Source organism: Salmo trutta, chromosome 29, assembly GCF_901001165.1.
Source record: "Salmo trutta chromosome 29, fSalTru1.1, whole genome shotgun sequence".
In the NCBI taxonomy this organism is placed as follows: domain Eukaryota; kingdom Metazoa; phylum Chordata; class Actinopteri; order Salmoniformes; family Salmonidae; genus Salmo; species Salmo trutta.
Window position 1 is genome coordinate 27451648 of NC_042985.1, and position 23860 is coordinate 27475507.

Genomic DNA, 23860 nt, shown 5'->3' on the forward strand with positions numbered 1-23860 from the left:
GTATGTGCAGCAATTTGGGCCGCCTGGCTCGTTACGAACTGTGAAGACTATTTCTTCCTAACAAAGACAGCCGACTTCGCCAAACGGGGGATGATTTAACAAAAGTGCATTTGCGAGAAAAGCACAATTGTTGCACGACTGTACCTAACCATAAACATCAATGCCTTTCTTAAAATCAATACACAGAAGTATATATTTTTAAACCTGCATATTTAGCTAAAAGAAATCCAGGTTAGCAGGCAATATTAACCAGGTGAAATTGTGTCACTTCTCTTCCATTCATTGCACGCAGAGTCAGGGTATATGCAACAGTTTGGGCCGCATGGCTCGTTGCGAACTAATTTGCCATAATTTTACGTAATTATGACATAACATTGAAGGTTGTGCAATGTAACAGGAATATTTAGACTTATGGATGACACCCGTTAGATAAAATACGGAACGGTTCCGTATTTCACTGAAAGAATAAACGTGATAGTTTCCGGATTCGTCCATATTAATGACCTATGGCTTGTGTTTCTGTGTGTTATTATGTTATAATTAAGTCTATGATTTGATAGAGCAGTCTGACTGAGCGATGGTAGGCACCAGCAGGCTCGTAAGCATTCATTCAAAACAGCACTTCGCAATGTATTGCGCTGTTTATGACTTCTAGCCTATCAACTCCCAAGATGAGGCTGGTGTAACCGATATGAAATGGCTAGCTAGTTAGCGGGTGCGCGCTAATAGCGTTTCAAACGTCACTCGCTCTGAGACTTGGAGTAGTTGTTTCCCTTGCTTGCTGATTCGAGGGTGGCTGTTGTCGATGTGTTCCTGGTTCGAGCCCAGGTAGGAGCGAGGAGAGGGACGGAAGTTATACTGTTACACTGGCAATACAAAAGTGCCTATAAGAACATCCAATAGTCAAAGGTATATGAAATAAAAATTGTATAGAGAGAAATAGTTCTATAATAACTACAATTAAAACTTCTTAACTGGGAATATTGAAGACTCATGTTAAAAGGAACCACCAGCTTTCATATGTTCTCATGTTCTGAGCAAGGAACTTAAACGTTATCTTTTTTACATGGCACATATTGCACTTTTACTTTCTTCTCCAACACTTTGTTTTTGCATTATTTAAACCAAATTGAACATGTTTCATTATTTATTTGAGGCTAAATTGATTTTATTGATGTATTATATTAAGTTAAATTAAGTGTTAATTCAGTATTGTTGTAATTGTCATTATTACAAATAAAAAAAATAAAAAGGGGAAAAAATATCGCCCGATTAATCGGCATCGGCTTTTTTTGGCCCTCCAATAAATCGGTATCGGCGTTGAAAAATCATAATCGGTCGACCTCTACCTGAGACCATTCATGTGTGGGGTTGCTTCTCAGCCAAGGGAGTGGGCTCACTCACAATTTTGCCTAAGAACACAGCCATGAATAAAGAATGGTACCAACACATCCTCTGAGAGCAACTTTCTCCCAACCATCCAGGAACAGTTTGGTGACGAACAATGCCTTTTCCAGCATGATGGAGCACCTTGCCATAAGGCAAAAGTGATAACTAAGTGGCTCGGGGAACAAAACATCGATATTTTGGGTCCGTGGCCAGGAAACTCCCCAGACCTTCATCCCATTTAGAACTTGTGGTCAATCCTCAAGAGGCGGGTGGACAAACAAAAACCCACAAATTCTGACAAACTCCAAGCATTGATTATGCAAGAATGGGCTGCCATCAGTCAGGATGTGGCCCAGAAGTTAATTGACAGCATGCCAGGGCGGATTGCAGAGGTCTTGAAAAAGAAGGGTCAACACTGCAAATATTGACTCTTTGCATCAACTTCATGTAATTGTTAATAAAAGCCTTTGACACTTATGAAATGCTTGTAATTATACTTCAGTATTCCATAGTAACATCTGACAAAAATATCTAAAGACACTGAAGCAGCAAACTTTGTGGAAATTAATATTTGTGTCATTCTCAAAACTTTTGGCCACGACTGTAGACTGACTGAAAGGCAAGGAAGAAAGTTGACCTCAGACAACAAATAATTCATGCTAATTTCAGACTTCTAAATGGAAGTCAATAACATGTTACTTCAATTAGAAAAATAAAAAGTGGAGAGCTAATCAACAAAGTAAAAGCAATATGAATTTTGTATGGCAAGAGTTGACTAAAAATAGCCGACATTCCTACATAACAGCTGAAGCCAACCTAGAGTGATGCTACATCTCCATTCAGCCATATCTCAAAACGGAGGGATCAGGGGAGGGGACAAACAGAAGTAACGAAACCTTAAGGTTACTGGCAGGGGTGGTAGGACAAGGATAAGAACAGGGATAGGAACAGGAACATGGAAGTGTGCAGCCGTATAGAGCTAAACAGTAAGGACACTGGCATCAGGGATGTGGTGACAGCCAGGCCAAGCTATAAAAAGTAGCAGGGCAGGCAAAGGATGGGTGATGGGAGTAGGGTAATATCACAGCCAGCATGCACCCGCCTTGCAAAGTACAGTAACAGCACAGAACAGTAAAGGTGTAAAAAGGCCAGAGCAGAAATGCTTCAGCAGAGAGCTATATGGCTGGCAAATGGAGGAAGGCTGTGCAGGGATACGGGGAGGGAGAAACTACTTGAACAAAGAGCCAAAGCGACGGGCAAAATTGGCTGGTGTGACCAAAACAAACTAACCTGAACGGCTGGACAGCTTAAAATTAAAAAGTTGTCCTCATTTGACAGAGAACCAATAGAAACCTACATTTTAATGTCAAAGTATTTTTTCAATACTTGCTTTCAAAGATTTGGGGTACAAAATAAAGTTCACAAAAAAAGTGAAAAGAAGAAGAGAGCCAGAAGAAGGCTAATTTGCAGTAAAACCTACAGTCCCAAATTAAATTTCATGTAAACTGAAAAATACTTCACCTTCCTCCAGCTACAGCCAGTATGTCCCGCCTTGTCTGAGGGCTGCATTGGCTGCATTGAAGCACTGATGTCCGAAGGCAAAAGACTTCTGGTTCTACTGAAACTCACTCTAAACCGAGGCACTTTGGTAAGGGGCAGAGTAAAAAGAGCTAAAGTGAATTGCATTTTGAACGTTCAGGTTGTGACAAATGTAACCAGAAAAAGGTGTTGTGCTTTATATTTTTTCCTCTTGCTTTGAATATGATATTGGGTTAATTAACATTTAGGCCTACAGTTGCAAACATACTAGTTTCAGTGATTTTCTGGATTCCTTATGTGCAAGTACTGTAGTGTACTATATGTACTATTTAGCCTTACACAGACTGATGCATCGTGTCAGAAGATACTACATTAAATAATGGTGTGGCACTAACTGGTTAAGCAAAATAGCTGCAAAACACATAAGTAAACAGTTAGTGATATTTCTGGAATTTTGCAAAGAGGTATCACTGAATTACTTAACATTTTTGGATCTCAAACAATGATTTTGTGAGCAGTACAGAAATGGTTTTGTACCCAGCTTCTGACTTGTGTCTTGTCCCAAAGAGAGATGGTTTGCATTTTTGTAACATCTATCTTCACAAATGTACAATAACAGACTTGGAGCCAATTGCTATTGTCAATTAATGGGGTATATTTTGCCTTTCATGATTTAGTGGACCCCAAATAGACAGACTGCCGTATTAAAGATCATTCAGACAGCCCAAGAAGATGGGGACTCTGTAGGTCTTGTGTGCCCTGAAAGAATCAATGGTGTCCTCTAATGGCATGGAATGAAGAGGGGTACCTTAGACTCCAACTGCAAGGCACAGTGTTCCCAGCAAGGACTGTAGGCATGACTTCGTTTTGGCATAACCCAACCACTCAAAACAGTGCAATCCATTTAGCCAATTGTTGAGTTAGGATCATGAAGTTGGATTTCTATGGAGAGCAAGAATGCCCTCTCTGATTGTGTGTAACAGCCCCAATGCCCTGATGGGAAAACCTTTAAAAATGTCTACCCTAAAGCACATTAAAAGAGGCCTTTCTGATCTGCTTGCAACCTGTAGGCCTGTGTCATGAAGAGATGTTTGGATCCTACAGTCCCTGTATAGAATCATTGTGTCAGCACAAAACCAGGCAATGCTTTTTGAGCTGGTTTGCTCATTTTCAGTCTAGCCCTCTGATTGGGATTCTAAAAGGGGCTGCAGCTGGAGCTGATTACATCTGAGCTGTGAGGTTCATAGCAACCAGCAACAGATCATGATATAAAGGTGCTCACAGTTCTGCATGTCTGCAATAATTATCTCTGTGTAAAACCCAGGGGATAATGCACACCAAAACCAAAAAAACAGGAACAGGTCGTTCCCATCACTCACAGTCAGAACTGTTCAGTCTTCAGAGATGTGAGCAAGCCCCCAGGGCCCATGGATGGCATTGCAGTATGTCGTTTTTGAGGGCCACAGGACGCCCAAGGGAGACGGCAATAAGGCCTCATAACTCCGGTCTTCAGCAGCTGCTCCTTGCCTATTGGCTGTACTCTCTACATGCAGGTGTACGCCTACAGGTACAGACTGTGTGCTGCCTACCCCTAATGTCGTTGGAAATGGTCTTGCAGGTAGCCTAAAGAAGGGTTGACTCCAGGAAACAGGATGGAACCATTACCAGCATTGCTCACTGTTACCATGGAGGCAGAAGAGAAGGAGGGGCTTACCTGAGTCAAGGGCAGCGGAGGGAGGAGGAAGTGCCTCTCCACCGCTCTTCTGGCTCATGGCTGCTGCTGGGTTTTGCTGAGTGGAGGACGGCAGCTGCAGCTCTTTGGGGAGAAGGTCATACACGGATTCTGTGTAGAGAGAGAAGAGAAAAGAGAGAAGGGGGGTTCAGGAGGTGAGTCGAGTCCCTTTGTAAGGACTTGAAATGCTGTTCATAATCTCACAGCATGAGAGCGCTTGCAAAGAAGTCAGCAGATTTACTGTACATGAAGCTCTTTCAGAATTCTAAAGACAAGTTTAAATACAGCAAAGTTACAGCTCCTCCTTTTCAAAATTTGAGTAAAATAGAATTCTGTGAGTATGGTTCTTTTTTTCCTTTCACCTATACTTATAGGCTCTCCTTATAAACATCAAGAAAAATGTTAAACAGCGAAAACAATAACCTTCGTAAACATGGTACAGCATGCCTTTGTCAGTTGACACTGACCCTGTACCAGGCCCAGAGCATTGTCCTGCCTGGCCAGCACTCTGGAAAATGGCCTAGCAGTTTATAAAATGTACTATAACAACAAGAGCATAGTGATAAATACAGCCCCAGTCCAGATTCCTACCATGTCTCCACAGCCTGGCCTATCAGCTGCTGCCCGAGTGCCCCTCACCACCTACCAACCCCCATCCTCACGTGTCTGTACCAGGGGCCTGGGACGTCTTGCTCGGCCCCCTCCCTGAAAAATGGCAGGGAGCTATTTAGAGGAACAAGAGCACAATGCCCCCCGAGCCATGTTAAGTATGCTGATGAGCACCACACTGAAAACAATAGGGGCTGAGGAGGACTGGAGGAAGGCGGGTGTGGAGGGAGGTGACTTCAAGCACTACACTACTTGTGATGACGATCAGAACATTCACACATCCAACGCCCTCCATTCAATAGGACTATCTATGGTTCTGCAGATAGAGCATCTTCACACTTACTAGACTTTTACTAATATAACGTTGGCTACACATATTACTTCAGAGATCGTGCATGACACTCTCCCGACAGTTGCCCCCCTTGAAGCAGGGCAGTGCGAACAGAATTGTCTCATTGAGCCAACACTCCTAAAGTATAAATGGCAATACCAGAGCAATGTTTCTGAAACAGCTGAATTGTATAGACATTTTCCTAATATTTGAGACTTTGAGTTTTTACCTGAAATTGCAGTAACAGCCTGTTACATTCTGAAGTTCTCGCAGTAGGTGCCGGCAGCACTGAGCCTGATCTGAGCCATAAGGGAGACTAGGAATCTACCACCACTATCAGATTAGGGGTGGGAAATGTAGTTTATGTTTTTTGTCTCCCCACATTGGTTCTGAAATCACCTTTGCCCATTAATTAACTTGTCATTTTTGCAGATTACGTGTTTGGGCTAGTAATGTATCAATATTTATTGTTTCCAAATTAGCTATGACATAGCCAATGAATATTGCACAACTTTGGGTTTCACCCCATCTCAAAACCGATTGGTTTTGAACGTTTGACATTTTTAGCAAGCTTCTTTTCTCCTCCCGCTTTAGCAATGCAGTGCACCTCCTAAAGGTGATTCCTTGTCATGAAATGATCAACTTTACCCTGTATATCTAATTACCATATACACTGGAGTGTACAAAACATTAGGAACACCTTCCTAATATTGAGTTGCACCCCCTTTTGCCCTCAGAACAGCTTCAATTTGTCGGGGCATGGACTCTACATGGTGTCGGAAGCGTTCTACAGGGATGCTGGCCCATGTTAACTCCAATGGTTCCCAAAGTTGTGTCAAGCTGGCTGGATGTCCTTTGGTTGGTAGACCATTGATAAACACAGGAATCTGTTGAGTGTGAAAAACCCAGAAGCGCTGCAGTTCTTTGCAGTTCTTGACACACTCAAACCGGTGCGTCTGGCATCTACTACCATACCCTGTTCAAAGGCACTTAAATCTTTTGTCTTACCCATTCACCCTCTGAATAGCACACATACACAATCCATGTCTGAATTGTCTCAAGGCTTCAAAATCATTTTTTAACTTGTCTCCTCCCCTTCTCTACACTGATTGAAGTAGATTTAACAGGTGACATCAAAAAGGGATCATAGCTTTCACCTGGTCAGTCTATGTCATGGAAAGAGCAATTTGTCCCTAATGTTTTGTACACTCAGTGATCGTTTAAAGCAAAAGCACCAAAACTATTGCTGATGGTGAACCTAAACAATTGAAATAATATATTTTTTATTATTATTTATTTTGTAACCCCTTTTTCTCCCCAATTGGTAGTTACAGACTTGTCCCATCGCTGAAACTCCCGTACGGACTCGGGAGTGGCTAAGGTTAAGAGCCGTGCGTCCTCCGAAACACAACCTAGCCGAGCCGCAATGCTTCTTGACACAATGCCTGCTTAACCTGGAAGCCAGCCGCACCAATCTGTCGGAGGAAACACCAAACACCTGGTGACCGTGTCAGCGTGCATTGCGCCCAGCCCACCACAGGTGTCGCTAGAGAGCAATGGGACAAGAACATCCCTACCGGCCCAACCCTCCCCAAACCCAGACAACACTAGGCCAATTGTGCACCTCCCCATGGGTCTCCCGGTCACGGCCGGCTGTGACAGAGCCTGGACTAGAACCAGGATGTCTAGTGGCACAGCTTGCATTGCAATGCAGTGCCTTAGACCACTGCGCCACTTGGGAGGCCCCTGAAATAAAATCTATTGTAAGCCCCGTTCAGCAGGTATAGCCAGTTGAGAGTAGTCTCCGGTAGCTTACTTTTATTCTGGTAAAACACAATTTTCAACAGCACATTGATAAAAATCTAGAAAATTACATATGCTGTCAATCAACTAATAAAGCCTTATATCGTGCAAGCCATTTTAGCAGTTGAATGCTGAAGGTGCCGCACAGATGTACATGATCCTGCAGGGACAGGCCGCCTAACATGCGTTGGTCAGCACGCAAAGCTGGGCACAGTGTGCAGTTTGACTAAGCTACTGATATTCCCTGGGCTTGTTCGGCATGCAAAATGACTTGTAGATCAATGACTCAACACAGTTACATGGCTAGTTTGACAGTGAATGAGAGGACACATCAGTTGTCACCAAAAAAAAGTGAACTGGCGATTCGCAATGTTTGAATAGATTTTCTGACTTACGCATGCTACATTTGGATCGTTTTGAGGTCCGCGGACCGATGTTAAACAACTGAAAATCGGGTGAATCGTTAAATCCCTACTATAAATACATAGCGTAGGCTATAACAACATGACGTTACGTTTCCCCTGGCCAGGCGCAGATGGGATCGAATCGCATAGGCTTCTCTAGGCTACCTGCAGCTGTAGTTGTTATCAGTAGACTACAGTTGATCAGACTAATTGTGCACGTTGACAAATCATGAGGCATTTTATTTTTTTGTGGCAGTTATGGGCTTCCATATAAAACAGCTTTGATAGGCTAACTTTACTTGATGAAAACATGCCGTTATAGCAACTCTGTGCCTTTATCTTGAAGCTAAAATGTAACGAGCGTAGGCTATAGACGAGAAAATAAACCCTTTAATTGTCTGCACATACATGTTTGTGAATTGTTGTATTATTCAAGAGTGTAATATGGTTTGGTTGCATTATTCAATAACGTTATATGTTTTAGAAGAAAAGTTGGTCATTGTTGAATAGTTGTTGCTTACTGGCTAGTGGCTACTGTGATATTTATGTTAACTTTGAGCTGCGGACCAAGAATGTTGTGTTGCCAGACACAACGAAAGGTAAAGCAAGGATGTAATGTGAATTGAAAAGTTGAATTTTCTTTCACCACCCCGCTCCTCAGACTCTCCTTCATATCTCGTAGTGGGAATAGGGCCGTAGTCAGCCCAAACAAACAAGTCCTACTGAGCATCAAATTCCCTATCCCAATTATCATTTCAATCAATTGCTTTTAGTGTCCTAGTAAAGCCCCTGCTGATACTTTATATATTTTACAAGACAAAAAGCTCAATAGCTACTTTTCTCTTTATGATTGAGATTGCAACATCAGATCTGAATGAATCCATGCAGTCATGTCAAAGTAGAACCAAATGAATGGCCTGCTAAGGGTTCTCTGAGAAAGAAACCATCTTTTACTTTCAAACCTGAGATGGTAACACCCCAGGGATAAAACAACTTCTATGGAAAAAACAAGACTACACAGGTCACAGCAAAAGCCCTGGCATGTCAATAAGTAGCATTTCAGAACTGATTACAGTAGAGAGAGCAGGATTGACAGAAGGCCTTTCTCCCTCGGACTCCCCCCTCAGGGCGAACGGGACAGAGGGAGGGGAGCTAGAAAGCCTTAGGTCAACAACAATACAACACGTTTACTACCAGACCCTATTCATCTTCCAAATATTATGGTATGAACTTACAGCGGCCATTACAGTCGCCTGACTCTCTGCCAACTGCCAGCTTTAATTACTTGCAGCTGAGTCCCGGGGTTTGGTGTGTGTATCAGATACTTAACCCTCCCATTGTTACCGCTGGCTGTCTACTACAGACTAACATGGGAAGCAAGCAATGAAACAAGCCCACAGGCCTTGAGAGTCCCACAGCACTACTCATTCTGGATGAAAACACAGTTTCCCACACAGAGGGGCCTGAAAATGACAAAGTCCACCGCCTCCTCATCCCAGCTTCACGTTGCAGCGGCACAAGGGGACCTGGTGTGGTTTAAATGCTTCTACGTTAGGTAACCTCTTCAGAAAAGAAAGGCATAAACAAACACACTTTCTCTCCAATTCTCTGAGTCTGCCGCTCCGTTTACCATTCCCTCTACCAGTCCTCCCTGGCCACACTGATGGCACATGCGGGAACATGTGCACTCTGCACGGGCCCTTCCAGTAAACAGAATGCAGACCGCACAGACAGAAAGTGTGTACTCTGCTCTCAGAGCTCTGCTCTCGAATCAGTGGCTGGCCTGTTTTAGTGTTTCCACAGTCCCGGGACTTTATAAAGAGTGAAAATTCCTATTCTGCTGCATAGTTTCCTCCCTCGCAAACAGAGCACAGTGCTTTCTTTTCACATCGCTAAACACGATTTTCCTTTCGCACGGGGAAAAGAAAAACAAGGGTCAATATCATTAACTGGCTAAATAAACACATTGACTTGACACCATGTGTTGCCTCCATTCTAATACGCTCTATATTCTTACACCCTGTTTTGCTGTTTTGTGAATTTGATCAAGTCAGACTGAAAATGAGGATAACTTCATTTCCTGTCCTATTCTGACAAATGTCACAGTTCAGAAAGTGAATCAGTTCACAGCTCCAAAACTGGATTTAAGATGCCAATTACTTGATTTGATCTGCTTCTAAACTAAAATGAATGAAGGGAAAGATGCCACCATCCCATTTCTCAAAGAAATAATGCTGTTACTATTCACGCAATGATGATAGGGTTTCAATTATAATTAAGATACGGTACACTTTATTTAGCCTAACTCTGCCAAGCCTATGATCTGCCACATGCAGCCTACTGTTCAAAGATTCAATCTTCTTTAGAGGCAAATCCAGGCAAAGTTGATCTCAAAAACGTCCACACAGTTAAAAATCGTGTCCATAGCATGTGACACCCTTGTGTTCAGTTTTTACTACACAACTCTATGTCGAAGTAAAAGCGTAAAGAGAGACCACTCACCATGGGAAAGGCAGGACTTACACTCCCATTCATTTCCCTCACATTCCTGCTGCTTGCTCTTACTAGCCCTAGCACCTGGGGCGTGGCACTGCGTTTTTGGCCGAATGACTGTTAACACCCCTTCTGTCCCCCTCCCCTCCCACCACTTGTCTTGTTACGGCGTTCACCAACCTTTTTCTATCAGCTTGTTCAACTTGTCATTGGAAGCTTGTCAAATAGAAATGAGGCCATTGAGAAAAACACAAACAGCCAAAGTAGGATAAAGGTGCAGGGTGGCTAGGCTACATTATGGTGGGACACCAGTAAATGAAGAGACACTAGGAAGGATAAAGAAAAGGCTTACCTTCACAGCAGCACATCTGATGGGCAACCCAGGCAGGGAGAAACACAGGGGGCTGGCACCTGCAGTGAGCCATTTACAACACTCCTGATATGTTTACAACCAAGCCTACATGAGGGCTGCCACTGACACCATAGCAACAGGGAACATGGGGGCACTTTCCATAAGAGAGTCGTCTCTTCTCCTGAGCTAATGAGGAGAAAAACAGACACATATATCCCTAAATAAGTTAGCCTACAATTACAGGTGGATATTTCAACAACTGCCAGAGTTACTGTAAATACTGCAGAATCATCTCAGTAAGCAATGGTAACTCATGTGTTAAAAAATAAATGTAATAAAAATAAAATAGGTCAAATGTTTAAACGTCACCCACGGCCTCCCCTGACATCTAAAGCAGTCAAAGGATCTGGGCAGCCATCAACTCTATATTCAAATCAGGTGCTACTCTGGTATGAGCCCAGAGGGAGAACTCAACATCTTCGCAAAATACACTCCTAAAGGCAAACCAACACAAACCATTGAAGCACAAGTCACATATGGCCCACCTACTTTGTAAAACATTGACACAGAAAAATACGATTTTGAGTGAGGAATGTTGAATGATGACATTAAAAGCGTGGTTTCAAATTTGTTCAACAGGAAGGAAGATGTTGCCATCCACACGACTTGATAAAATGTATGACTGAAACATGGTGAAATTGTTGCGACAAAAATAAGTGCTAAAAGTATTCACCACAAATGTCAACCAAAACTTATTTGACAAGTAGGCCTAGCCTAACCTGTCCACTGTGATTCTCACACCCAACAGTAACCTATATCACCAAGAGTCTACTCAAGCCACAACAAAAAGGTTTTCCCAAAGGCAACTATGACAATCTCAACCACAGCAATGCCCTTCGGTCTCGATTTGGCCAACCTAACAGAGGCATGATTCAAATGCGCCTGACAACTAAGGGATGGAGTAATAAAATGCTTCCACGGTATCACCCAACAGCAAATCTGTCCCCTCTCACTCTCTCCAGGAACTGTCCCCTCTCACTCTCTCCAGGAAATCTGTCCCCTCTCACTCTCTCCAGGAACTGTCCCCTCTCACTCTCTCCAGGAAATCTGTCCCCTCTCACTCTCTCCAGGAACTGTCCCCTCTCACTCTCTCCAGGAAATCTGTCCCCTCTCACTCTCTCCAGGAACTGTCCCCTCTCACTCTCTCCAGGAAATCTGTCCCCTCTCACTCTCTCCAGGAACTGTCCCCTCTCACTCTCTCCAGGAAATCTGTCCCCTCTCACTCTCTCCAGGAAATCTGTCCCCTCTCACTCTCTCCAGGAAATCTGTCCCCTCTCCCTCTGTCCAGGAAAACTGTCCCCTCTCACTCTGTCCAGGAAAACTGTCCCCTCTCACTCTGTCCAGGAAAACTGTCCCCTCTCACTCTGTCCAGGAAATCTGTCCCCTCTCACTCTCTCCAGGAAATCTGTCCCCTCTCACTCTCTCCAGGAAATCTGTCCCCTCTCACTCTCTCCAGGAAATCTGTCCCCTCTCACTCTCTCCAGGAAATCTGTCCCCTCTCACTCTCTCCAGGAAATCTGTCCCCTCTCACTCTCTCCAGAAAATCTGTCCCCTCTCACTCTCTCCAGGAAATCTGTCCCCTCTCACTCTCTCCAGGAACTGTCCCCTCTCACTCTCTCCAGGAAATCTGTCCCCTCTCACTCTCTAAAACTGTCCCCTCTCACTCTCTCCAGGAAACCTGGAGGGGTGGTGGAGAACAATATGAGGGGTCACCAGCTCTGGTGTCAGGAATTCATGTAAATGTTCACGTCCTCCGTGTGTTGACATCTAGGGGACAAGCTCAATCAGAGCACAGTTGGCTTGCGCATTACCAGTGTCACCGTACCGTCATCAACCCTCATCTCTTGCTGCTGTGCCCGCTGCCCAAACAGAGGTGTAAACAAGGACCACACGGCCTAGTGACATCATTATAGATGTGGTCACCAGCCCACCTCCAACAACGACATTGCAAAAAAGACTAACAAAGACACTGTGATGTGTGTCAGTCACAGTCTTGTGGAAACAGTTTGGTTAAAAGCACAACAGACAACTATAACTTTATGTTCTCTCCCACACACAGTTCCAGTCACAGAATAAACTCCTACAGGTTCCCAATACACTGCCCCACCACACAGCTGAACTGGGGTCTCTGTCTGTACATAACCAAAGGAACATTCATATCTCTGTCTAGGGTACCTGAACACTGGAAACCAAAACGCAAATGAGACCGTCCTCAGCCCCAGACTGGTCACAATCTCTCACTACCTGAGATAACAACATAATGGCTTCATGAATCCAATAGAGCAGGTCTGATCTTCTCAGCTACTTCCTAATGCATGGCAAGTGCCATGTCCTGTCACCTAAGCCATCCACTGATGAATGTTTTATGACAATGCTCTCCATGGAATTGAATCCCAGAGCAGATCTATTCTTCACACAGAGACAGAGAGGAATCAACCACCTGAAAGAAAAAACAAACACAATGTGTGACTAACATAGGGGCCCATACCCTCAGCCTCCAGTCCACTTCCTGTTTCGTAGGAAATGCTTAGGTGAATTTGATCACAAATAACAAGATGAGGATTCTCAATTGTATCTGTATTTTCAAATCACTGTACTACTTGGAACAATGATGTTGGGGCAAATAGCTCAAATAAATTACTTAATGAGTGGCAATATTTGAGTTATAGCCCAGTTGCAGTACAATGTTTGGGAGGAGTCACGAGGAGTGTAGAGGTTAGGTTAGAGCAGATCTACTTTTACAGCAGGCTTCTTTCCACACAACCAGTGTGTTCCTAGTGTGTATCATTTATTCCATTCAGTATGACAGGGGAAGAAACAAACTAGCTGAGGTTTGTTAACCATTGAGTGAAACGCATCACAAGGTAAGTTGAGAGGTTTGGTTTTATAGACTGTGCATTATCTTTATCAGGTCCCATATCTCTCAGAATGTGATCTGTGTAGTCTATGCATCTTTGGTCTTCTCACTCTTTGTTCTTTCTCCATCTGTGTTTGTTGTAGAAGTGAAATGCAGCCAGGTCCTGGGTTAAGGGCAGCCATTGGTCTCATGCAAGGCTCAGAGATCGTGACCTGCATCCTGTTTCTGTCCAGCTAATCTCATGGTGACCAGAGACCACTTCTTGGAATCAGATTAGGCCTACCTCCGACTGGCTCGCAACGCAACAACACCCACCACCATCAGGACGAACTAGCCAGTCACAGTGAGCCCTACTGTGGAATTCAATTGCGCGTGTATTTTTGTTAGTTGTTGTGATTGTTAATTATCACGCATGCAGTTTACAGATACAGAGCGTTGTTTGAGTGGAAGATCTGTGCGAGAGCTGCTGCTATAGATCCTGTTGCTGCTGGAATGAAACGTGCTTCTATTAGCCCAATCATTGTGCAACAATTCTACACATTTGATGGTCACGATTAAAGAGAGCTACTATTTTTACTTCAACTGTTAATTGAAGAGCGCTTCTCATTCAAGTGCTTAGGCAACGGTGGGCAGGATTCAGAGAATCCCACCACAAGAGCTGGAGGCAGTATGCATTTTGAAACCTTAACGTTTCACTTCATATCATGAGGCATGTCTTACATTGCTTCCAAGTAGCCGAGCCAAAATCCGTTTCTATAAACGCGGAGGCAATTATTTAAAAAAAACAACTCCATATGCCACTGAAACAATTAGCCTATTTCTCTCACATTCTTTTGGTTTTCAAATCAACTTTCTTTCATTGTCCAATAGCCTAAGGCACAATCCTAGTCATATTAGCAACCCATGTTTGTTGCTGCATCTTTAGATCTCCCATCTCTCAAAATTTCTAATGGACATTTTCATTCATCTCTGTCACATGAAACCGCTTGCATGTGCAGTGTGCTTTTGATAACGATGTTGTTTTCTCTCTAATTGCATTATGGAAGGAACCTTCACGCAAAGCCTACTGACGTGTGTGCATTGCAGCGCAGCTATAATGTTAAGAAATAATTGTTTATCATAATTATAAGCCAAAAGTTCTGATCTGACGCATCAGCCTCAATACTTTTTCAAGTTATTTTGATGTACTAGTTGTATGAATATGGGATCTATTGTCGCACAACTGTCCCAGAGTCTGTTTGGAATTTCTTTCTCACACAGAACAACAACAAGCTGACCAACAGAGTAGGTCAACTTTTTACTATGGAGGATAGTAGATTGACATAGGCTAGTGATGTTGCTGTTCGTTACTCGTCTTGTTGGCTGAGGAACAGTAAATGTGGATAGTTATTCTAACATCTTCAAACTGCGCATCGGAATTCAGTAAGAAGGACGAATGCCGTTGCATCTGTGAGTTGCATGTTCTGTTTAGAGAATGACCGATATGGATTTTTTAGGGCTAATGCCCATACCAATTTTGAGAGGCCGATATTTTAGGCCGATATTCAATATCATAACATTTCCCAGAGACAGCCATGTATGCATTAATTCATCAATTTAAAAAAATCTAACTATACATTTGCCTTTGTTTTACCAATCTAACTACATAACATTTTATTTGAATGGTAAATCTCTTGATAAACTGGGTAAATTAAGATGGCATAGGCCTACTCACAATACATGTGATGGCATATTCAATAAGAATGTGTGCATGCATTGAGTTATTGAGCTTGTTTTGGCTGATCAGTGGAGTCTATGGTGCTACAGATGACAATCTGTTTCCCTTCTATTTGGGACGTATAGTAGCCTACTGATCAACAACATTTGCATAGCAGCATCACTCCAGCATGTCACGCCTGTATGGAAGGACATCATATAGGCACTGCTGTTAGTTTGACAATATCTATTCAATGCAAATGGGTCCAACGTAACGTCATGATTTGTGATCATGGATTCTTATGAAACTAGTATTTTTAGTCGTTTTCTGTGATCTGGAATATATTTGTATTTGTTTTTTTTGCCGTCAGGACGCACCTCTAAATAACTCAGCTGCCATGACTAAATTGGAAATAACTCAATCACTTGTTGAGGTTTTCAGATACTATGAGAACTAGCTTATGGCGATTACATTCGCTACGAAGCCATATATGTGGATAATATATCTAACAGGGAGAGTGAGGGTAGGAAAAAAAGATTAAACAACGATGCACATTGTGTCTGAACAGCTGAAATCTGCCCATAGTTTGAGAAGTGAGAATGCACATACACACACTGATCTACAGATTTCTTGGTCCATAAACATGCAGTAAGAGTCTTAAGTAGCTAAACCTATTGCCAACCTTTATTTAACCATTTTAAAAACATCCTTCTTTCCCTATTACGACAATCATCTAATCCGACTATCAACTGTCAATTTACGGGTACGATTGCAGACCAGGCCTTGCATACCATCAGGTGTGGGCTGTCAGTCATAATAGGGTCCATCTGCTATGATATATCTTGTTACTGCCTGTCTCATTCATAGGACACATCACAGGACTGCCATTCCCCCACTCCCCCATTATCACAAGGACCCTGCTTCACAATGAGCTTAGTGTGCCCACATAGGCATTTCTCCAGCCAGCAGCAAAACCATGCTTAGGCAACAAGGAGGCCTGTGGTCACTCAGCACGCACAAATACACTCACTGCATGACATCACCAAGCCAAGCTTTTAGCTTCTCAGCCTCCCAAACAGGACAATCAGAAAAACAACCAGCCAAACAACACTGAAATTAGAGTTCATTTACCTCAGAGACTATCTGCACCTTAGAGATTAATTGCACTGACTAGTGATGGAAAAAAAATCCATACAGTTACATATCGGGATATCATTTTGGACGATATATCGTTTAATTTTGACAATATCACAATAATTCTTGGGCTAGTTTCACCAAAGTTCCAGTATTTTTCCTTCATAGCTTGTTCGCCATCTTGTTTTTAAAATAGGGAGCCAATTTGTTTTCAGCACTTTTATTGCCACAACTGATCAAATTGATTTTCTCATGGCTCTCTCGTCCCTCAGCAGAAGACATATGGTGAGCAATATTTTTGTAACATGGAACAGCAATAAAATGTAAGTATATATACAGTGGGATCCAAAACTACTGGCACCCCTGACTGGCAATGCACAAACAATACTTAAAAAAAATATAAACAATATAAAAGAGAAAAACTCTTAAAAAAAAATATATATATATTTTATAAAAAATATATATTAAAAAAAATATAATAGAGAAAAACTAAAAATACCAAAATGTGAGAAATACTGTACTTTATTAATGTTTCAATGGAACCAACCAAAATCATACAATTATTTAATACAAAATACATTTCACCAAAATCAAAGTTTCATAATTTTTGGCAGTCCTTTTATTTTATTTATTTATCCTAATTTAGTACTTAGTGCAACCACCTCTGGCAAGGATAACAGCATGGAGTCTTTTCCTGTAATGTTTGACAAGGTTATGGAACACATTTGGAGGGATTTTGCAGATCCTTTCAAGATTCTTCACATTCTTGGGTTTGCGCTTCTCAACTGCCCTCCTCAACTCAACCCACGGGTTTTCGATTGGATTGAGGTCTGGCGACTGAGATGGCCATGGCAGAACATTGATTTTGTTGTCACAGAACCATATCTGTGTGGATTTCGAGGTATGTTTTAGGTCATTGTCTTGTTGGAAAGACCACCTACGGCCAAGTCCCAGCCTTCTGGCAGAGGCAACCAGATTCTCAGCCAAAAATTGCCTGATACTTGGTGGAATTCATTATGCCATCAATCTTAACCAGTGCCCCTGGACCTCTGGAATTAAAACAGCCCCAGAACATCACTGACCCACCACCATATTTCACCGTGGGTATGAAAACATGCCGATGCTGTATCTGACCAAAATGTTCAATTTTGGTCTTATCTGACCAGAGCACCTTCGTCCAGTCATAATTTAAATGACGTTTGGCTCCAAGCACTTGCGTCTTTGTCTTGGCATCAGAATAAGCTTTCTTGGTGGAGGTGGAGTCTGATGGTGCTTTTTGAAACCTGGTGACCCTAAGACGCCACCAAGGCCTGCAATTCTTTCACAGCGATTCTTGGGGATTTTGTTGCTTCTCTCACCATCCTCCTCCCTATCCTGGGGGGAAAAATGCATTTGCGTCCTCTACCTGTGAGGTTTTCAACTGTTCCATATCTTTTGAATTGTATAATAATTGTCCTGACAGTGCTCAGTGGTATATTCAATCGTTTGTGGATCTTCTTGTAGCCATTACCAGATTTATGAAGGTTTACGACCATCTGTCTCTTTTGAACTGCCAGTTCTTTTGTTTTCTTCATGGTGTTGGATGACAAAGGGATATTGCATGCGTTACCTCATTTTTATACCCTAGTGAAACAGGAAGTGATGTAACGGCTCAATATAGTTCCTTAAGACAGATAAACTTAAGTGGAATTTAATTCCTGGTTTAATTTTGGTAGATTTTATTTACAATAATCTTTAAGGGTGCCATTAATTGTGAGAACTTGATTTGGAGGACCTATAAATGATTTTGGTGGGTTCCTTTGAAACATTAATAAAGTACAGTATTTCTCACATGTTGGTATTTTGAGTTTCTCTATAATTATATTGTTTATATTTTTTTAAGTATTGTTTGTGTATTGCCAGTCAGGGGTGCCAGTGGTTTTGGAGCCCACTGTGTGTGTGTTATATATATATATAATATACACACTGCTCAAAAAAATTAAGGGAACGCTTAAACAACACAATGTTACTCCAAGTCAATCACACTTCTGTGAAATCAAACTGTCCACTTAGGAAGCAACACTGATTGACAATAAATTTCACATGCTGTTGTGCAAATGGAATAGACAACAGGTGGAAATTATAGGCAATTAGCAAGACACCCCCAATAAAGGAGTGGTTCTGCAGGTGGGGGCCACAGACCACTTCTCAGTTCCTATGCTTCCTGGCTGATGTTTTGGTCACTTTTGAATGCTGGCGGTGATTTCACTCTAGTGGTAGCATGAGACGGAGTCTACAACCCACACAAGTAGCTCAGGTAGTGCAGCTCATCCAGGATGTCACATCAATGCGAGCTGTGGCAAGAAGGTTTGCTGTGTCTGTCAGCGTAGTGTCCAGAGCATGGAGGCGCTACCAGGAGACAGGCCAGTACATCAGGAGACGTGGAGGAGGCCGTAGGAGGGCAACAACCCAGCAGCAGGACCGCTACCTCCGCCTTTGTGCTAGGAGGAGCAGGAGAAGCACTGCCAGAGCCCTGCAAAATGACCTCCAGCAGGCCACAAATGTGCATGTGTCTGCTCAAACGGTCAGAAACAGACTCCATGAGGGTGGTATGAGGGCCCGACGTCCACAGGTGGGGGTTGTGCTTACAGCCCAACACCGTGCAGGATGTTTGGCATTTGCCAGAGAACACCAAGATTGGCAAATTCGCCACTGGCGCCCTGTGCTCTTCACAGATGAAAGCAGGTTCACACTGAGCACGTGACAGATGTGACAGAGTCTGGAGACGCTGTGGAGAACGTTCTGCTGCCTGCAACATCCTCCAGCATGACCAGTTTGGCGGTGGATCAGTTATGGTGTGGGGTGGCATTTCTTTGGGGGGCCGCACAGCCCTCCATGTGCTCGCCAGAGGTAGCCTGACTGCCATTAGGTACCGAGATGAGATACTCAGACGCCTTGTGAGACCATATGCTGGTGCGGTTGGCCCTGGGTTCCTCCTAATGCAAGACAATGCTAGACCTCATGTGGCTGGAGTGTGTCAGCAGTTCCTGCAAGAGGAAGGCATTGATGCTACGGACTGGCCCGCCCGTTCCCCAGACCTGAATCCAATTGAGCACATCTGGGACATCATGTCTCGCTCCATCCACCAATGCCACGTTGCACCACAGACTGTCCAGGAGTTGGCGGATGCTTTAGTCCAGGTCTGGGAGGAGATCCCTCAGGAGACCATCTGCCACCTCATCAGGAGCATGCCCAGGCGTTGTAGGGAGGTCATACAGGCACGTGGAGGCCACACACACTACTGAGCCTCATTTTGACTTGTTTTAAGGACATTACATCAAAGTTGGATCAGCCTGTAGTGTGGTTTTCCACTTTAATTTTGAGTGTGACTCCAAATCCAGACCTCCATGGGTTGATAAATTGGATTTCCATTGATTATATATATATATGAATAATGAGAACTGCAAAACATATCGTATCGGCACCTAAATATTGTGATAATGTTGTCTTGTGAAGTCCATGGCAATTCCCAGCCCTACTGACTACCCACACAAACAAACCCCCACATGTACTAATAACTCTCACACACACAGTCAACACTGCAGTTCTACTATATAGTATTTATTTCACTGCGTGACCAAGTCACTACCCACTCTATATGTATAAAAATAGTGTAATACAGTCCAATATTACTATGCATACTACCTCTCTTATTACTTGTTATTTTTGACTTGACTCTTTTTTCGGTATTATTGTTATTGGCTGAAGTACTGCATTGTTGAGGGAGCTAATCAAAGGTCCAGGGTTCCAGCCTGGAAGCATGCTTTTGACTGCACCTACAGTATTGCTTCAGTATTGCAGTTTAACTGAATCCTGGCCAAGAAAGACAATTCCCATTGAGAAGTCGAATTATAACATTTGCAATAAGACACTTTAGTCATCACCTTTATGCACAAAACAACCATTGAATTATTCAAATAATTGTCGCTGAGGGTGCTTTAAAAAAAAAAAAATCATCACTCACAGCAGAAGTTAACATTTTATATTCTTGCTCTGAGGTCATGACCCCAGCTAGCCAGGGGAAGTGCCGGGTTGGCTTGTTTAGCTACCCACCTGCTTTGACTGAGTTCCCGGAGCAGGTTCGCGCGATACTGCTATCTGTCCAGTGCGCACAGAGTGCTACTGCGCAGGCGGCGTAGTCCCAGTAAGAAAGTTGGCAGCAACCACGGAACGGTATATGTGAACGTGAGAAGATTAAGTTGAAGATTAAGTTGAAAACAATGGTCGGCCATCTTGTAGGCAGTTTCTAGTTCTTCTTATACCTCAGTGGATCTAGCACATAAGCATTTTGCTTCCCCCTTTATACCTGCTGTAAACTGTATGTGACAAATACAAATTGATTAGATTTTGTTAAAAGACAAAAAGGGAAATACTATTTACCAGGGCCAGGACGATACCAGTATCGTGGCAAGGAAACGAAACAAAGTGGATTTAACTTCTTCAGGAAAACAGCCCTAATGTTGGAAACAAACATCATTATGTTGTCATCCAGAGTCACATGTATTTCTTTTCCAAGCTATAGCATACAATATTTTACACACAGCAGGTTTTTAAAGGACCAAAGAGTCTGCTTCATGGTTTAATTTTTGTCATGGAAAAAATAAATCGCAATACTGGTATAGTCCCGGCCCTATGATTTACCCAGGATCATATGAAGGAGAAAAATGCATCTCTTCCCAAGTGAATGATTGATGAACAATGGTTAGTGGTTGAGGCTCTATCAGTACCAGCCATGTTGACATAGGAGAACTATGAAAGACTCCAAACCATTTACCCAGCAGCCCATGAAATCCACAGTCAAACGTCAGCTCTGTAGAGCATGGGGAAAGAGACTCCTCTCCTACCATCCATCTATAAAGCCCAGGAGAGTTATTAGTAACATGCTTAAAAATAGCCTGCGGCGTCACAAGGCTCCAAATTTGGAACCTTTGTGGATTTGCTCTTGATTTTACTACGAGCGCATGTTGACTCTGCTGATAAGAGTGTTGGAATAAGCTGATAGAATATTGGCATTAACAATTTATGTTAGGAAGGGTTGTTTTGGCCTTGAGGCTCCCCCTTTATGGGGGTTGGGGAGAGAGGTCGTGGATGCATTTAGAATAATCGACAAACATGAAAATAACATAGGTTATTACTGAGCAGAGCACCATGAAGGACTGCAGCAACAGCAGTCAGAACAACAAAAATAAAACCAACTGTGTATTTACCTATTTGTATAATTGAACCCGTGATGAGATAGGCTTGCTGTACACATTGACCACAATCCTGATTGAATTCTTCAGTTGGACCATGATGGTGCCGCATGGAGGGCTGTGTGTGGTTGTAGCGGTCTTTGCCTTGGCCAGTGCTGCTAATTTGTCCTTCAGTCTCACCTCTCCCAGCCATACTAAGACCACACCGACAGTATATTAATCACCTAAGAGGATTTGGCACAACATCTAATTAAGGCTTTAGATTGTCTGCTGATGAATTAGAAATAACCATGGGAGAATGAGGCTATTATCAGAGCAATGGTACAAGCCAACACCACCACAAATAAATAATTGATGGCAACTCAGTTTGCAATGTTTGGAGGCGAGGGTGTTATCCTGAGAAGAACAAAATTAATTAAGCTACGTAATTTAGTTCAGCAGAATTGTTCTGTTGCCAAGGCTGTATTGGATGGGATTCAAAACTATGAGGAACAATGAATGCTGTTCCGAGAAAGATAGTTGCCCAATTTTTTGCAACACAGATTGATTAAACAGGATACAATGCTTTCAAGGAAGAGGCCCTGAGATCAAATGTAATCAGTCCCATCTCTAACCAGAAACAGGTTGCATCTGGTTCAGAGTTTGGCAGTGGGGCACCGTCATACCTGATGATGACGTCTGGTTTTCCCACTCACCAAAAACCTTCTAACATTTCAGAATTTATCAGGCTGTGACTAAGAGGCAGTTCAGCTGAGGTAAAATGATAACTAACTGTACTTCAGTGAAAGTGAACCTTATTATGCTCCCAATTACAAGTTATTGAGACTTAAGACGGGTAGCTAAGCTACTTCCTTAAAACGTAAAATATATATATATATTTTTTACGACAGGATGTTAGGGGGGGGGGGAATAGGACACTGTCACTCCAAAGGTGCCATTCTTTCTGCCCCCACCTCCCTGGGAACTAACAGGTGACTCAGGAAAAAGGAATGAAAACACAGGAAATTGAGATTGCACAACCGTTATGGTGCGCTGGAATGTTTGTTTCTTTATACCCCCCTTGAAGTCACAGTGTTGCCAAAGCCCTTGACATATCTCTTGTGTATAATAATCTATCGTTGGGCAAGCTCTCTGACACAGAGCACGTGTTGGTGTGGCAATGGCAGGAGCAGAGAGAGGGAAAAGAGGGAGGAGAGAGGGAGGGAGAGAGACAGCTTTAACAAGAATCACAAATCAGGAATAGGACTTTAAATAGCACTAAAGAGCAAGGGGTTATCTGAAAACTACCACAAGAGGAAAAGGCTTATGGTCTTTGGTTAAGATTGATGAACAATGCTCATTAGCGGTGGATCCAAGTGGGGCAGACATGTCGCGAAGTCCACATAAGGAGCCATGCTCTTTGAGGATGGACTAGAAGAGCTGTAAGCCTACACTGAAACCTGACCTTGTCTCCTCATCTGCCAACGGAAAAGCTCCTGACAGCTATGATTTAGCCCTCTAAATATTTAACATCTTTGTTGACATAAAAAAAGTCTGCATTTCACTCTAGGTAGAAACATCAGAGGGATCAGAGCTCGGAGACGCTTTTGGGTTTTCACAGAAAGGTGTCACAAATCAGTCTCCTACGAGGGAGAGGCACAGCGAGAGCGCCACAGCCAACCTCCAGCCTATCCCGTCTCTCACTGGTACAGCACCTGTGGCCAGAGAGGATTTAATAAACCACTAACCTCGGACATCCAGAACTAAAACCTTGCGTAATTGCATCAGATGCTCGATTAGGTTATAGGGGGGAGACGTGTTCGAAACATTACTAATGAGACAAGCAGTCTTCACCCCTCTAAACATAAACTCTCAGACAGTTTTGGGGCAAGTCTACAGACCAGATATCTCTTCCCCTTTGGAAATTTGAAAGATATGAGGACCTGCTAAATCGTGATTTGTTCAAAAGACCAGTGACAAAAAATCTGTGTACCTGAAAGCTCCACATAAAGGCGTCTGCATACTAGGTTCGGTTTGCTCCTAGCAGAACCCGGCTAGGCAAAGTGAACGTCTGTGCCTCGCGTGATCCTTTAAAAAAGACCTTCGCTTGAAAAACGAGAAAAAAAGCGGCAAAATTATTATTTGTCCTTCTTGACATGCTGTAGCAACAAAATACCCAGTAACACTTCCTCAAAATAATTACTCTAAGATAAATCAAGAAATCTGTGATTCATTTGGACGATTTTGCAAA

At 42.9% G+C, this 23860-nt stretch overlaps 1 protein-coding gene across 11 annotated transcripts in view; it reads right to left on the reverse strand.

Moving 5' to 3' along the window:
• Window positions 1–23860, reverse strand: part of LOC115167275 (nuclear factor of activated T-cells 5) — a 51514-nt gene that overhangs the window by 18206 nt on the left and 9448 nt on the right. For 2 of the 11 annotated variants that reach the window (XM_029721535.1, XM_029721530.1), the window contains exons 1-2: window positions 5252–5267; window positions 2911–4771 (exon numbers count right to left, since the gene is read on the reverse strand). Coding sequence is in view for 5 of the 11 variants with exons in the window: in XM_029721526.1 (XP_029577386.1) it covers window positions 4643–4771; window positions 10653–10725 (202 nt within the window). In the remaining 6 variants the exon portion in view is untranslated. Of the gene's footprint in view, window positions 1–2910; window positions 4772–5251; window positions 5271–10309; window positions 10416–10652; window positions 10739–23860 lie in introns of those variants that run through there. The other 9 variants (XM_029721525.1, XM_029721527.1, XM_029721533.1 and 6 more) reach the window with 8 other exon arrangements.